The sequence below is a fragment of the Saccostrea echinata genome, unplaced genomic scaffold, assembly GCF_033153115.1.
Source record: "Saccostrea echinata isolate AGI-Se365-2 ecotype Australia unplaced genomic scaffold, CSIRO_AGI_Sech_v1 ptg000001l, whole genome shotgun sequence".
Classification (NCBI taxonomy): Eukaryota; Metazoa; Mollusca; class Bivalvia; order Ostreida; family Ostreidae; genus Saccostrea; species Saccostrea echinata.
Genome location: NW_026889750.1, coordinates 32,537,049 through 32,554,363, shown reverse-complemented (window position 1 = coordinate 32,554,363; position 17,315 = coordinate 32,537,049). Strand labels below are relative to the sequence as shown.

At 32.6% G+C, this 17,315-nt stretch overlaps 1 protein-coding gene across 1 annotated transcript in view; it reads right to left on the bottom strand.

Moving 5' to 3' along the window:
- Positions 1–2,223: 2,223 nt before the first annotated feature.
- LOC133190073 (cullin-associated NEDD8-dissociated protein 1-like) overlaps positions 2,224–17,315 on the bottom strand; it is a 30,935-nt gene continuing 15,843 nt past the window's right edge. The window contains exons 13-32 of the mRNA XM_061325549.1: positions 16,905–17,090; positions 16,620–16,731; positions 15,995–16,088; positions 15,550–15,667; positions 14,866–14,997; positions 13,724–13,757; positions 13,444–13,543; positions 10,067–10,152; positions 9,489–9,689; positions 9,084–9,149; positions 8,723–8,886; positions 8,270–8,364; positions 7,822–7,925; positions 7,490–7,557; positions 5,871–6,060; positions 5,297–5,485; positions 5,030–5,101; positions 4,563–4,734; positions 3,180–3,326; positions 2,224–2,731 (exon numbers count right to left, since the gene is read on the bottom strand). Of these exons, the coding sequence (XP_061181533.1) occupies positions 2,601–2,731; positions 3,180–3,326; positions 4,563–4,734; positions 5,030–5,101; positions 5,297–5,485; positions 5,871–6,060; positions 7,490–7,557; positions 7,822–7,925; positions 8,270–8,364; positions 8,723–8,886; positions 9,084–9,149; positions 9,489–9,689; positions 10,067–10,152; positions 13,444–13,543; positions 13,724–13,757; positions 14,866–14,997; positions 15,550–15,667; positions 15,995–16,088; positions 16,620–16,731; positions 16,905–17,090 (2,461 nt within the window). The 3' untranslated portion in view covers positions 2,224–2,600. The remainder of the gene's footprint in view (positions 2,732–3,179; positions 3,327–4,562; positions 4,735–5,029; positions 5,102–5,296; positions 5,486–5,870; positions 6,061–7,489; positions 7,558–7,821; positions 7,926–8,269; positions 8,365–8,722; positions 8,887–9,083; positions 9,150–9,488; positions 9,690–10,066; positions 10,153–13,443; positions 13,544–13,723; positions 13,758–14,865; positions 14,998–15,549; positions 15,668–15,994; positions 16,089–16,619; positions 16,732–16,904; positions 17,091–17,315) is intronic.

Sequence of the window (17,315 nt, the reverse complement as noted above, 5' to 3'; positions counted from 1 at the left end):
ACAAAAAAGGGGGGATTGAATAGATACCGGGCTTTTCTAATTTCTAAATCTGTTACATTACAGCAACAAATTCAAGATTTAATTACTCTGACCGACTTGTTGAAACAAGTCACACAAAAAAATCATGAAACTTGGGGGGGGGGGGGGAATAGCTTGGAATCTTGGGGGAAAAAATACATCAAATAGTATACTAATTTCGAGTGAAATCCGTTCATCTCTAAATTATCAACGTGATTTGCAAGTACGGCAGGAACCCCTAGGATTTTCAGAAGTATCAAATTCCAATGTAAAGTGAAGAAAAAGTTCTCTTGGACCCAACCCCAACAATTCCAATCAAAGACAATTTAATTTACTTTTCTTCTAAGTGTATATAATTTGTCCGAAGGAAGAACTTATTTGTCCATATAAATATCTTGTTCGTAGGAACGAAGAACAAACTATTACTTTATTTGTCAGAACATACATCAAATTCGTTCAGAACAATTTTATATTTTTTCTGGGCTTCAACATACTATTGTATTATATGCCATATATATATAAGATATGACTTTCATGGATTTTTGTAAATTTGTTAAAGTTATTATTGATAAGATTTTAAAATTACAAAATGTATAACCTTACAAAGTAAAAAATAAAGGAAAAATAAGTGTATTTGCTAATAAGGACATTATAATGACTCAAGAATTTTCGAAATGCTTACTTTGATTGAGACTGTTGATTGAGACTGTTGAAACCACTGTAACATAATCTTGTTTGTCAATAACCTGTCCTTGTTTAAAATTGATCGTACCCGAGAATGCTCTAGCGTACCAAATAAGAGACTTAAACTCAATACTTAAACACAAGACAATAGTGGAATACGTGCATACAAGAAGTTGGCAATGTAAAAGCTGATTCAGTAATTATCCTTCTCGTATAGTTTTGTTGTTAGTTTGCCACAAGTTTCTATAAACAATAAATATCCAAATCTGAAACGGATGCTAAAAAAAAGATAACAGTTTTAAGCAATAGCCAAAGTGACGTATTTATTGTGCGTTTTTGTTTTGTTTCGTTTTGTTTTGTTTTTGTGTGTTGAATACACAGTCGGTGAAATATGAAGATAACGAATAGTTATTAAGCTCAAAAGTTCATTTGAACATTACATGGGAGCAGAGCAAACACGGCTTCAAACAACATCAGAGGTGGAATCAGGTGCCATGGAGGAGTAAGCATCCCTTTTCCACCAGTCACACTTGCTGTTTACTCCTTGTCATGATTGGCAAATGGAAAAGTCCGTAAACAATAATGACCAAACAACTTGTATGAAGAACATCAGTCAAATTCGACTTAATTAACGATAGATTGTATTTGCTAACATCATTGTTTCTATTATAGAATTTGCAAAATGTTCACTTTAAACGAGAGTGTTTATATCCTTGTGTCATCAACTTATCAATCGATAGCTTGCCTCGTTATGAAAATTGCTTGTAGATTGTTTGTTTATTTAAAGTTTGTTAACTTATATTGAGACGCCACCATTTGCCATTGGAGTTCTACAAATCTATACCTGTATTCAGCACTTACAGCCTTTGAGCAGTGAGGGATCTTTTTTGTGCCAGTACCTACTGTGACTCGGAACCTTGGTTTATACGGTCTCATCCGAAGGACCGGTCTCCACCTCCAATTTGAATGGAATTCGAACGTGCGACGTAAGGATTAACTCCTTGCTCTGTAACTCTAGAGCAAATGCTCTAACCACTGTGCACCACGCGGGCAACTGTTTGTACGTAGAACATGTGCTTGCATATCAAATCAAATGGGAGACATGTAGGAAGACCATGATTTGAAAAATACAAATGTACATTAATTCTGTACCACCAGAGGATTCCTGCATATTCATATCAATTTTCATGACTGCTCTTGTTGTTGAGAAGATTCCCTATAAATTTCAATGAAAAACTCAATCCCTTATTATGGCTCCAACCTAGCCCCAGGGGCCATGATTTGACAAAAATGATTCTGCACTACCCGAGGATGCAAATGCATATGCAAATGCAGGAGGCATACTGATATCAATATTCATGGCTCTATCCCTTTTGAAAAGAAGGCCGATTTATGACCAGCTGTGCATAAAAAATCATAAATTATATAAATAAACATCTTTTTTCAAATATCCTTAAAGTTTAATGCTTTTTTCACACATCAAATGTTTAATCCTTTCATACATCTAAAACAAGAAAGCAGTAAAACACAGTCTTTTTAATCTAGTAGACAATACTGTACTTTATCATATCTTAATTACGTAGAATAGGTCATTTGATACAATCTGAAGTCAAGATTAAGGATAGATCAAAAGTCATCAATACAAGTGTTTGTACCTATAAATCACTGGTGCAACAGAATACTCAAGTTCTTTTGAAAAAAAAAAAAAAGAAACATAAAGGATGATGTATTCAACATAGAACAATGAACTGTTGCAGATTTATCAAGAAACAAGTGTTTGTATTAAGGTTTCCAATTAAAATACCAAAATAGAATCTAGAAAAAAAAGTACAGCACTTTCATTTCTGTTTGCACCGCCATTTACATGACACAGGATGTCTATAAAGAGTTAATGTGACTCAGCTGGTGTCCATCATCATGATGTCGGTAGACGATGACTGCGCGTCCTTCTGAATACTCTCAAACATGGCCGCCAACTCTGTACTTTGTTTAATTTGAGATAAGAATTCATTCATCTGTGGACTCTTGTCTGTTAAAAATAAATGCAAAATTATATCGTACAAGTGGAATTTTTAGCAAGACGCAAATTTTGTCCTTAAAAATCAGATTTAATTTTAGCAAGAAGTAACTTTTGCAATTTTATAATACATACAAAGATAACAGTAACCTCTGCATGGGTAAAATTGCAACATATGTTCAACACATGATACTCAAAACATATGTTGCACATACGATGCAATTTTACCTGTGTAATGCGGAATAAATTGTTAGTGACATTTTAATTTTAGCTATCTCAACACCCTCGCTAATAATGCCAAAATTGAATCCCTGCTAAAATTTTTGCTTACCCAGTACTTTGTATTAAGTGGTGTATCAGTCTAATTACACAAAAATACCCTGAAATTAGTGTGCAGTGTAGAGAGTCCTTATTTTTTCTAAATATGTGAGTTTCCAGAACACAGAATTGACTGCCATACCTGCATCTGGGATAGCTAGCAGTGAAGCCACAGCTCTCATGGCTGACCGCTTTAACTCATCCTGTTTCTCAAATTCCTGTTTGACTGAGTGTGCCTTCACTTTGGTGGTGCATGTAGCTCTAAGTGGCTCTACCAGTCTGTCCAATCCTACAATATCAATACAGAATGGATGGGGTTTTATAGCTTTCTTTAAATAAGAGTATATTTTAAACAATAAAGTTCACTAATTATAAACAAATTCTTAAGCAAAACATCTTAAAATATAATTACAATAACATCATGTATTCATGCATATGTATTTCCATGTACATGTATTTATACATAATTTCCATTTACAATTATCTGTATGTATAAGGATTAAATGTGCCCTAATAAATGACCTTGAACAGTCCTTGAAGAGTTATCTCCCTTAGTTTGAATCGCTAAAAATTCAATTTTTAAAAAAAATATCCATTTAAAAAATCTTTTTCAACTGAATAATTCTTCATGTAATGCACATCTTTTCACCACAGTAACTGTATTCTTAGTATTTAGATTATGTTTAGAATGATCATGGATATAGCAAATTAATGGATATAGCAAAGTTTTTTTTATCCTTAAAAATTCTTAACAATTTTTAATTCTGAGTAAAATTTTATGTTTATAACTTAATTTATATTTCTAGGGTTTTGATTTCCTGTCCCACTGAGGTTAAAAATAATGAAATTTACATCTCCTATGATGAATTTTATACCAAAAAAAATTCAAAATTTAATATATTGAACTAATTTTTCGTAAATATTTATATTTGAAATTGAATCACTATTCAGATATAACAAATTATGGATATAATGACATAAATCCACAGGTCCCCAGGATTTCACTATAACCAAGTTTTACTTTTTTTATTAAAAAAATTAGTCTACTTCATTGATCTCAATGCAATCATCTGTCATTAAATACTACTTAAGTAATTTTTTTTCAAAAATATTTCTCTTGGTAAACCTTTTATTTACTCTAAAATGTTTAGATGATTGCCAGAGTATTTTAAGTCAGATGGATATTCAATGAGAGAATCAAATCCTATTAGGGGGAGGGGGGTACCTTAAAAGTTTTGTGTGTAATCTTGCATATAAATCACTTACATATTTGTTGAAATTATTGTTTGTTTGGGTCCCCCCCCCCCCCCAAGTAAACTTCTTTTCAAATTTTTCAATTCAATTTGAGGCCATATCTTGGCCAATAGCCAAAATCCAAATAATTTCAAATATGTACATGGGATTGTAAAACATTGGCTAATGCTGGTTTAACAGTTCTGGAGATGTTCATTATACACATATGAAAAGTTAATACACAATGGATGTAAACATTTGTTTAGAAAAGCTTAAGCAGCGTTTTACTTACTTTGTAATACAGCACTAGGACAAAGATGAGCCAGTCTAACCAGCATTAAATAGGTTAACATTTTGATATCATAATGATCCTTTAGACCATCCTCAACATGATTCAAAAACTCAAAAATGTCTAGTCTGTCAAGGCAAGAATCCAGGAGTGTGTACATACACTCAAAGGCAGCCTAGGAAATCAAAATCAAGAATAAACTCAATAAACAAAATATTGTGTGTAGATAATTACATCTAGTGAATGCCAGAGCATAAAAAGCTAAATAACTTCAACATTGGATCATCTAAAAAAAATTCCAAGTTTCATCTCTGTATTAAAGTTGACTACAATGCTGGACTGGAATCATCTACACCGCCTGTAAGCCATGTCTTACTCTCCTATCTAATCAGTCCATCACTTTTCTCCGATGATATACTGCCTCATTATTTTTACATCACAAACGCAAATAATGGCTATTGAAACCTCACCTTTCTGATGTCTAGCCCATCATCTAACGTGTGTTTAAACGGACCCATCTCTACTTCGCGGATCAACTCTTTCTAAAAATACAACAATAAAAACATCTCAAAAGTTACAATTAACAGGGAAACGTACATGTATATACTTACAATGTAACTTAAAAATGTTAAATTCTGAAAACTTTTCCTGCATGTATATACAAAATATTACATTTTGAAAAAATAGTACCCCAAGCACTCATCTACAACAGTCTATGTGGTGTAATTCACTCTTACTCTGACTTTGGTTTCATTGTAGAGATGAGGGAGAACTTTATCCAGCAAATCTCGGATCAGTGACGGCTTGTTGTGGGCCGCAGAATTAAATGTCACTAAAGCAACACGTCGTACATTTAAATCTGGGTCTTGTAAAGTCTTGAGAAAATCTCCTATACAGTTACGTAATAAGTTGTCAATTCCTTGTGGCTACAAAAATAATAGAGAAACTGACTGTAATGCATTAATATATCAACAACAGTAACAGATCTGTATTTTTGGACAAGGCACTATCTAAAATTAAAATCAAATTAAGAAATGTTTTCTCCAAGTTGTGTATCTCTTTTTAGTCTTTACTTTAGGTTCATGTTAACTCTGTTAACTCATATAAAATTTTTCTTCAATGCTAATAATTTTCTAAAGAAATCTAATTTATAATGAAAACGCACTTATTTCAGCATACCTTGCTGGACAAAATTTGAGGATAACTTTGAACTTGATTGTTTTTGGGGGGATAATAATTATTTATCCCAGTAAGAGTTACCTCTTAACAGAAGGTCAATGAGCCTTAAACATCTTTCCCTTGGGGACTGACCTGATCAGATATGGTGAATTTGATCGCTGTGACTACTGTACTCCTGGTAAGAGCTGATGAAGAACTGAGATGATTCTTAAGGTTGGTGAGAAGATTAGCAGGGTCAATCAACGTCAGTTTTCCTAAACATTCTGAAACAACATTTCTAGTACCCTCTTCTGGACATTCACAGTGGTTAAACAACATTGACCTGAAGTAAATAAGTATTATTTCTATTATGAAATCATAACATCTTGAATTGGGGTGAACAGTACATTATAAATCCTACGGGCTACATTAGCATTTGTCCAATTGTCTGTGTCCAGTTCATTTTGTGATTGGGCAAGTCAATTTTCAGATACACTTGTCCCATTGGACATTTTACTTTTTTAATATTATTGAATGTGTGTTTGAATAAAAAAAATTAACCACAAAATTCATATAACACAGTATTTTTTTTTAAATCACAACATCAAAATCATAACCTTACAATCATAACAGACAAAATGAAAGTCAACTGAGGTGCTGGTCTTTATATGAATAAGAACTAGGAAATGTTCATATCATATACATCTACCTAACAAAGTCTGGATTCACAGCTTCTAGGCAAAGAAAAAAATTATTATTTTGGTGATGATGAAAAAGTTAAAGACTAGAAAAACAAGAGATGTTTGTGAACCACTTATGCTCGATCATACCCAAAACAAAACTTGATCTAGATATTCTTATGATAAATCTGTATACTAAATTTCATTTCAGCATGTGCAACCTCTGCCAAGAAAATAAACGGAAACTGCAAATAATTGGAATTTTCCTAAGTCCAAGGGGCATAACTCTGTCAAAAATTGCTCGATAGTACCCAAATCAAAACTTGACCTAGATATTCTTATGATAAATCTGTACACCAAATTTCATTTCAGTACGTGCAACCTCTGTCAAGAAAATGAACGGAAACTGCAAATAATTTGAATGTTTCTAAGTCCAAGGGGCATAACTCTGTCAAAAACTGCTGGATCGAACTTAAAACAGAACTTGACCTAGATATTTTTATGATAAATCTGTATACCAAATTTCATTTCAGTATGTGCAACCTCTGTGAAGAAAATGAACAGAAACTGTTGGTGGACCGACAGACATACAGACCGACCCACAGCAGTAAAGCAGTGTGCCCTCCCTTCTTCGAAGGGGGGATTTATAAGTATGAACAGAAAATACTTTCTTCTTGATAATTTAAGCTAAACAATTTTCTCGTTTTTTGTTCAGATTCAAACAATTCAAAAATGCATCAGATAAATAAATTTGTTGGCATCTTGTCACTTGGAAAATTTATTTCCTAAAATAAACATTTCTACAAAAATAATCTCCTTCTGCTACAGTAAAAAAAAGATACCATAAGCAAATTCTAAGGTGAAAAACAGTACCTGTACACTGTATGCAGACGTTTTTTTTAATGAGTTTGAAAACACCTAAAACATGTATTATATGTAGGAAACACCTAAAACATGTACTGTATGTAGAAAACACCTAAAACATGTACTGTATGTAGAAAACACCTAAAACATATGCTGTATGTAGGAAACACCTAAAACATATACTGTATGTAGAAAACACCTAAAACATATACTGTGTATATAACTCACCATACAGAGGAAACATAAGGCTTGAGATTATCTACCCCAGCTGCTGAGGTGGACTCACAGCTGATAATCTGAAATTAGTTAAATAAATGATATATATGTGTCAGATCAATAAATTATGATGATATGTCTATCATTTCATATTCAAGTTGGATTCATCAAGTAAAAATGAAGAAGTCCCTTTGAAAAAAAAAATCAAGTTTCTTTGTTTTTTCTACATCAAGAATTGGCAAATGAAATCTTTAATTCTAATATTTGCTTACCAATACACCGTACTATTACTGCCAATACTAAGTTTATAAATAAAACTTCTTCATACCAAGGACATTGTATACCTCTTTTAAGGAGTGGAGAAGAAGATATTGCCTCTTCGGTTGATTTTCTATTTCTTTTAAAACAAATGGTAAAAATTTGGGTAGATTTCCAACACTGACATTTCCTGTGATTGAAAAAAAAATAGATATAAGTACCACAACCTTTCATTATTTTCAGAATTCTCCTTTATATCATACATATTTAAACCTACACTTTCATAAAGACAAGTTTTCAAGGCAATACTATTTTGATCTTGAGACTCCAATAAAGGACCACAAGCAATTGTACTTATAGACAAAATTGAACTTATAGTAAAAAAAAATAGACAATATTAGAAATTTCAACCCATACAAAAAAAGCAGAGAAAATTACCAACAGTGATGAGATTTTAATTACCTCCTATGCTAGCTGCACATTGCAGTTATAAAATACATCAGTGTAATTAGGATTATGAAGTGCTAGACATACCTAAAGCATAAGAGGCAGCAGCTTTAACTTCTTCATTGTGTGATGAAAAAGATTCCAGTATCACAGCCTGTATCTCACCATGTCCACTCAGATCTCTGTCAGTAAAAAAAAATTGTCAGGTAAACTGATATTAAACCAAAGAATTTCTAAACTGGGCCTACAACTGATTCTTTGCACTCACAAACCAGACTTGAAAGTATATGTATGTATGCACTCTGTGATAAAGAGATTGCACTGTGATCAAAATAATATACAAATATGCATGTATTTAAACAACAAAGTACAGGTTACACTAAAATTATAAATAAATACTCTAGTATGTTTATATGAATCGAAGAAAGTTTGATTATCTCAAAAACTAATAGTCACATATGGATTTCAGACTGCCAAATTAGGAATAAAAGTTGTCATGAATATTAACTGCTTTACAATATTTAATACCAAACAACTTACATGTGTTTCCCAATTTCTCCAAGAGCAAGAAGAGCAAAGAACCTAATGGAGTCTGTAGATTTAGGATTTTTGACATCTTTGACAAACTGTGTCACTACATTATTGACTTCTCCTGGACATTTCATAGTTAGAGCAGCTACACATTTAGCTATGGAGTGGAAAGCCTACAATAATGAACATAAATATACAAGGATTAATCAATTTTTTTCTTCTTTGTACATATGTACACTGTACATTTAAATGCATCACGTGCATCTAATAAAAGATTTCCTAAACATGCCCAATTCTTTTGACTTAGAGCTTCAGTACTCCGTCATTGTAAACACCTTAATAGTTTTGTTTTCAGTTAATTTTTCTTTACCTGTTTATGGACAGCAAACCCCATGTTGGTTGTGGATGTTGGGCTGTATATAGGTGTAATTAACAGCTGCAAGATAAAACAGATTACTGCCTTGAGTTTTAGTACCATCATTTGAAATCTTTAAAACTAGCATTTCACTTATCAACATATGATTGATGCATGTATTCCTAGTATATACTGCACTTATTCATCAAGTATAATTAATCAAGTAGAAACATAGCTTTAAATGGGTGATGGAAAGGCAGGTATCTGCTTTCCCAGCTAAAAATACTCCCACGAAAAAGCTACCTTAACTTTAAACAATTCCAAGAGTCATGAAGAAATCTAAATGCTTCCATATTGGCATAAGTACATATACACTGAGAAGTACATATTTATTCTCAAAGAAATATTAAGAATACCTACCTGTAGGAAATCTCTGAAGCCATGTTTGGGTAACCCCGTGGCAACCAGTGCTTGGAACAGCTCCAGTAATGCCGTGAGGGCCCCTCCCTGAAGCAGGGGGGACTGGATAAGTAAGAGAATCTGAGGAAGAATCTCATTAGGCAGACTGGCCATACATGATTTGTGGGTCTTGGAAATTGAAGTCAACAGGTTCAGAGTGAGCTGTAACACAGAAAGTTTTTGATAAAGCTCAATACATATTTTTCACCTGTAGCGTAGACTTAAAACAAAGGTAATAAAACATTTAATCTAAGATATTTTTTTAAAAAATTCAAAGTTAAGGTTCATTGACCCTCTGATAAGGGAGATAACTCTCACAGGTTTAATTACTTATTCCCTTGAAAAATTGTCATTTAAAAGGGGATTTCTGTCAGATTTTGCACTGCATGGTATGCTGAAACTGTTTGCATTTTAACAATAATTAAGATTTCTTTTGGAAAAATAATAATCATGAAATTAAAAGTTTATACAAGTTCTACATTGAAACATCTTAGAAAATGATACCTGTACTTTATGAGAAACTTTCATTGACCTCTCACCTGAGAAACATGGAGATCATTCTCATTAATAAGTGGTGGCATTTCATTCATCACTTCATAAATCATACTGGGTGATAAAGAAGCACCTGAAATAAATCACACACAAGGCAATAAAGCTGATGTTCAGGCAATAAAGATTTATTTGGATGTATCATATTGAATTTTTTATTACCCATGCAAGGTTTTATTGCAAATATTTTTCTTCACAATATCAACAACATTTGAGGAAAAAAACCCACCTAAAATTGGTATGATGAATAAAGACACATAATGAGTGCCAGGATTTACAATTATCTGGGATACTGACAAAATGTCTCCACTTATTGGGCAAAGGTACACTTTGCTTAGCTTAAAGTAGTCCAATCCTCAGGTTATGAAACTCAGCAGTTAAGTAATTGAAAATGTTCACAAAAATGTCTCTGAATTCTTAAAGTAATGTGTATTTACCCATGGTATTTCTTCAAAGTTCATTTTTATTGTAAATCACATAAAAGGAAAATTATCAAATCTCAAATATATTGACTACTAATACATGTAATAATTTTAATCTTCTTCTAATATGACTGTATGCCAGGTAAATACAAGGCAGAATATCTAAGATTACAGAGCTCACCTTGACACAAGTAATCTATAAAAGAGGCCAAGCCTTGTACATAATACACTTAGTCGTCAGTAAGCAGCATTAGTTAGTTTTTAATTGAAGGGTGTTACCCATCAGAGAAATATAGCCTCCAAAGCAAAGATTAACCATATATATCTTCAGATACATCATCCATGAAAAGTTTGGTCCAGGGGAGGCTTTCAGAAACTAAGAAATGGTTTACTACAAAAGCTATAATCTGACCACTTATCTGTAAAATGTAGGTCAAATGCTGCGTCTGAAAACTTGTAATACACATTCCCAGATGCATCATCCACTTAGATTGTGTCTCAATCATATAAATAGAGCTTAAAGTTATCCTAGAAAGGTCAGATGCAGCATCCAAAGACTGAGTGATAAAATGCACACTATGATGCATTATTCATAAAAGATTTGCCGATGAATGCTTATAATTACATAGAAATTGACTTCTCAATAATATTGGATGCCAACAGCAAAGCCGCATCATTAAATCAGCTATCTCTGATTTATAAAGGTGAGCTAAAAATGAGTCAATTACTATCAAAATCAAGTTTCATGGATCAAATAACTGACAGTGAATCTATTTCTTTATGATAAAAATAAAAGAAACATAGGTAATCAAGGATTACGAAGCTCACCTCAATGACTGTTATCTATAAGTAAGGCAAATCTTGCATCTTATTTTTTTCTCTTTAGTGTACATCCCAAGATCAATATCCATGCAAGTTTGTTTAAGTAGGACTTACATAGTTACTTGGAAATAGACCTGCTTAAACTTTTAACCTGTTTATTGCTTAAAGCGACAGTACGGCTGCAAAATGTGTGCTATTTCATCCAAATTTACCCAATATGTCATTAAGAAATAAGGTATAAAGTTGATGTAAGCAGTTTGAGAAACAGAAATATTCTCTACTCAAACAAAATTAACGTAATTAGAATCTGCCGGAAAATCAAGGGTCGTACGAACTGGAGCAATCTTAGATCTGTTTATTTGTACCACGTGAATTCTAAAACGGCACGTGCCTACACTGTAGAGTTTACAGTTATAATGAATATTAGGTGAAAGCAATTTTCAAAAACACAAATTATCATAACTTTCTGATAAAATAATCTAAAATAATAATCGTAAAGATTTTAGTCTGCATTCAGGCGAATTTAACAGAATTAAAAGTACAAATGTTTACGTTTTGTGTATTGGGGTCCGAGAAAGGGAAAACCAACTAATCATACGTTATCGCGGCAAATGTCAAACAAAATATTTTTCTGCACAGTTAAAAAAATTAGCATTTCAAATGGCAACAATGTTTATAAGTCAAAGATGTATTTTTAATGTTGAGTTTACACTACTTTTTTTCTTTGAAAGCGATGGGAAAATGAGAAATGATAACAAGTATCAACAAACCTGTCGAATAGAACCTTCGAGAGCCCTGCGTGAGTGTCGCCGAGTTCCCGTTTCTTCCTTATCCAGCGATTTTATTAATCCCCAAACTAAATTTTAGTCATGAAAGTTGCTTTTTCAAGTTCTATTTTCAGTTTCTTTTTCTTTTTGGTCGACTTTGTCAATGTAGCAGGCCTACCGGGATTCCCTCTCTAACCATGCTGTTTTGTTTATGAAAACTACGCATGCGTGCATAGCATGGAATGTGGAACCCCGAACACGTTGCGAAGTATATATTTACGTCCCATAAATAACTATTAATTTTAATGAAATAATCCAAATTATTTAATTGTAAAAGTTGTAATTTTCTGAAAGTTTATACATTTATGAGTAGTAAAAAAAATTCCAAATCTTGTCGGAAAATTTTATCTAGTCAGTTTTTTGATGAGATGCGCCGTACTGTCACTTTAAGAAAATTTTGGTCAGTTCCAACATCCAAAGCAAGTCTGGAAGTTTTCATCCTTAGATGCACCATCTATGCAAGTTTAATGATAATAGGCTTAATATTATATAGCTATTCCAAAAACATTACCCTGGTCACTCATCTGGAAAATGTAGGTCAGATTCAGAATTCAAAGCAAGTCTGGAAGTGTCCATCCCTTGATACATCATCCATGCTAATTTGGTTAAAATATGGCTAAAATTCACTTATGTGGAAACTCTAGGTCAGATGCAGCATCTGAAGCAAGTGTGGTAGTGTCCATCCCTAGATGCATCATCAATGCAAGTTTGATCCAGGTAGGGCTTAGAGTTACTTCGGAATGGACCTGCTCCAAAAACTTTAACCTGGTCACTTGTGGAAAATCTAGGTCAGATCCAGCACCCGAAGCAAGTGTGGTAGTGTCCATCCCTAGATGCATCATCCATGCAAGTTTGCTCCAGGTAGGGCTTATAGTTACTTGGGAATGGACTTGCTCCTAAAACTTTAACCGGGACGCCGACGCCGGGGATATAGCATAAGCTCATCTCGACTTTGTCAAGGTGAGCTAAAAAGTAGCAAATATCAGCATTGATATAACCTAGTTCATGATTCTTCTTAAGCGAGTGGGAGATTCCAAACAATTTTTCTGTATTTAAACTGTGATATTTTGAACATTGGATATCATACATGTTTTTTTGGCCCTACCAAGTTTGAAATGATGAGGTTTGACTGTATGATATTAACTTGCGAGTGTTACAAAAAGGATTGACACAATATGTGGCATTACATATGTTCAGTGCAGCATTATAAATAGATCTGATGTAATAAGTTAATATTATGGTAAGTTTAAATCTTGACATGTCTGGGCTATAAATGATTGATAAAAAATGCCCTACCGTAACACTTGACCAAAACATCTAGACATGTCAGGGTACTGAGTTTCAGAGCTCTCTGGTTCTTTCTGAGGAAAGATGCTAATACAGGTATTCCTTCCTCCTGAATAAAAAGATCCACTTAAACATTCAAAAGAGACATCAATTAAGAATTCACTTTGGATGAAATTCTGGTCATTTAATTTAAGTCTTATCTAGAGAAAATTTGACAAACAATTTCAAAAACACAGAATTGTTGTTGCAACTGTGACTAAAATACATATATATGTATTCAAAAAATTACCAATATTGGTTTTAAATCTATCTTTAAAGGTGACCTGCAATTAAAAAAACAGATTTCAATATACTTTGGATTAATATGGATATAAAATGTGACATTTTTTTTCAATCATAGAGTAAGATCGTCAATTCTCATTATATCGCGGGTTCCATTGTATTGCGATATATTCCAAAAATTAGGATTAGCTCATATCCTTTATGTTGATGGACTATCTGTCTGTCGTCTGAATGTTGACTTTTGTGATGATTAAAAAGCATGGAACACCCGTTTGAAATTTTTTTATTTAAATAAAACGTAATTTTACAAATTTCAATTCCCGTTTTTATTTTATTTAGACCATTGAATTTACATCCTAATAAAACTCATAGTAAAGATCATATTTTGAAAGTCTTAAGTTTGTATTATTGTTTAGTTTTCATGTAGATTTACATAGTAAATTTAAAAATAAAAATTGTTTTTGTGTCAGCGGCAAGCTTCCATGTTTTTCAGTACTGCGATACAATGAGACTCTCCACTTTAGGAGGTAAATAAGACTTCCTGTGTTAAAAATAGACCACAAATTAAACAAAGAACGCTTGGGAAATAATGAGCCACGAAAAGTTAGGCCATTGTTAGGTTTATGAATAGCATTTGATGAAAAGTTAAAGTAAGAATGTGGAATAACTTTTTTTACGCAAAAAAATAAGTACTGCGATATAATGAGACACCTGTATACTAACTTTAATTCTGTTGATATGAAATGTTATCAAAATATAGTAAAAATCAAGTACATAAAAGCTTAAAGGCAAAAGGAAGGCATTTTATCACAAAATTTATTTTTATTTCAAATATTACAACTTATGTTTTTAGCAAATCTGATTAGCACTTCAAATTTCATAATTACATAATTTAATTTTATTATTGACCATTTGTATTACAATATCAATATCTCAAATGATACCAAAATATACTGGCTACAATATATTTACAGCCCTCCCTTTGTTTAATATTAAAAGAACAATCTCCTCTAAAACTTTCAATATTCACAAGTTTACATAACACCTTTACAAGAGTGTTAATTTCTTTTTAAGGCAGAAAGCTCAAAATAATAGCCCTCATTTACTCAGCTTGTCTGTTTGGTACAAAATACTGATTTCTCCTCTTACCCTGCTATCATTGTGAGAGCTTTGACAGCTGTCAATCTTGTTATTTCATTCTTTAACCGCTCAAGGAAGATGGGTAGACATTCCTTCAGCTCTGTAGTTAAACTGTCACCCATGTTACGGATTATTTGTCCCCTGTAAAAAAAAGGGGGGGCATAATTATCATCCTCTTTTACAGATTTTGCATTCTGACTGTGCTTGGAAGCTTCTTTTTAATTCTTTGGGTAATACTGCAAATGCATTATATTTAGTGTGAACGATATTAAGCAGAAATTGATTCTACAACAAGTTAGCTAGATTTGATTTAGCCACTTTCTGAAATGTGTAAGATTATACATATATATATATATATATATATATACACACACACACACCCCCTCACACACACACACAAGACATTTAGCGATGTACTTGATTTAGCAGAGGCTACCTTCCGCGAAAGACACTAAATAGAATACACTGCCAAATGTAATATGTTTACAGTATTTCCTAGGAAAACTGTCATTTTACTAGAAGTAAATGAATTGTACAAGCCCTCAAAACAAAAGTGCAAAAATGTCAGGACAATTCAACTCTTGTCCTCTATTTGGCAACATGTGCCATTGTTCCATTTGAACATTTGGGAAAATATAACATATGAAACAAAGAAAGACTTTTCCCTAAATGATTTCCTGACTTGTCACCTACATGCATGAGATTGCTCTCTCCTTCACCTCCTGGTCTATGTCCGCTGCCCTTAGTCGTTTTAATGTACACTGGTACAGCTCCGGAACAAAGGGCTTGTGGTTAAATTGGACAGGGTTCTCTGTAATAACAATATTCAGTCTTTTTTTTAGGATATGTTCAAACTATTTGAAATTTCTTCTACAATGATACTCATTTTACATCCTCAAATTCATTGAAAATCTTCAAAATCCATCCTTTATCACAAAATTTCTGTCATTTTATCATTATATTGGCAAGGATAAAATTTTTTTCCTTTTTCAGTGTTAGACTTTTTGTTGAAGCCTTTTGAATGACATTTAATACATGTTAAAATTGAAAATGTGCACCACTATCTAAACAACTTTGTTACCAAGCATCTCTAGGCTTTACTGACACAATAATACATATTCTGTACACTGCATCTTACCCAGAGGTCTAATCACTTTGACTAGTTGTTGTGTCACAAGGAGGGCTTCTGAAGTGATTTTGTAGAAGGGATCTGATACAGCATGGACAATGGGCTAAAGAAAAAGAAAAAATATACTAATTCCTGTGTTATGAAGCGGAAAGGAAAAAAAAAAGAGTTTTTTTATGCATCTTTAAAATTAATTTCTGTAATCAGTATATTTCCCCCTTAGTCATCAACATCATTTTTGAAGCAGGAATTTTTCGAAGGATAAAATTTCTTTGATTTGTGATCTACATGTATATGATTTCATGAAGACTTAGTTTCATTGTTTCAAAAATAATGATATTACATATTTTAAAATCATTGAAAAATTTTGAAAGGGACTAAATGTATCAACAAAATTCACAAAATTTAGTCCCTAATGAATATTTCTGTTTTTACAGCATTTCTATTAACAATTCTTGTGCAAGACAGTGTTTTATGTTTTTATTTTATGAAACGAATAGAAAATGCTGTAAAAAGTATTAAGATCTAAGAAACTATGAGTTTAGAAAATCACAGTTTTTTCAAACTGTAAAATCAAAAGATTGTATAAGTCACAAATATTTACAATTACATGTACATATTCCTTAAAGTATCTTACCGGTACAAGAATTCTAATGTGAGGGAGAAAAACTGAAGGCTGGTGATGAATCAAAATAGTGTTTAGGAAAGAAAGGGTGTCTATCTTCATGTTAGAACTGGAATTCTTGTCCCTGAAAGAAAAACAAGACACAGTTCTGAAATACCTTCACCACAAACTTAAATTTGACCATAAATCCTTCATAGTGCATAAAGGGTTTCAGGCATTCATTTTCTGTGTAAAATTTCATACCCTATTTATCTTTGACACAGCATAATATTGTCTAAATAATGTAACTTATCATACCCAAGTGAGTATATTATGCCAGGCACAAGTTGATCAAAGTGTTTGGCCAGTGCCCCTGGGAGAACCAGTACAAGTTCCGTTAGCAGGCTGAAGCAGCCTTGCCTCGTCTTGACACTCTTCTCTCTCAGCTGTTTGTGAATTGCCTTTATGATATCAGGTATTTGAGTCTGTAGCATAGACACTGGTCTGTCAAAGATCAAAGATCAATAAGCTAAGTATTTGCAACAAAGTACCTGTATAGTATACTACAATATTTCTTTAAAATATATAACACAAGACAGTTATTGAAATTCTTAGACACAGGTATAGTTTAACTATAGGTATCCTTTGAAACTGATCTGAATCAAATAATCCTTATCAAGGTAGAAGCCTCAAATACTTGTGAAATATGAACCAATTTTGAACAGTACA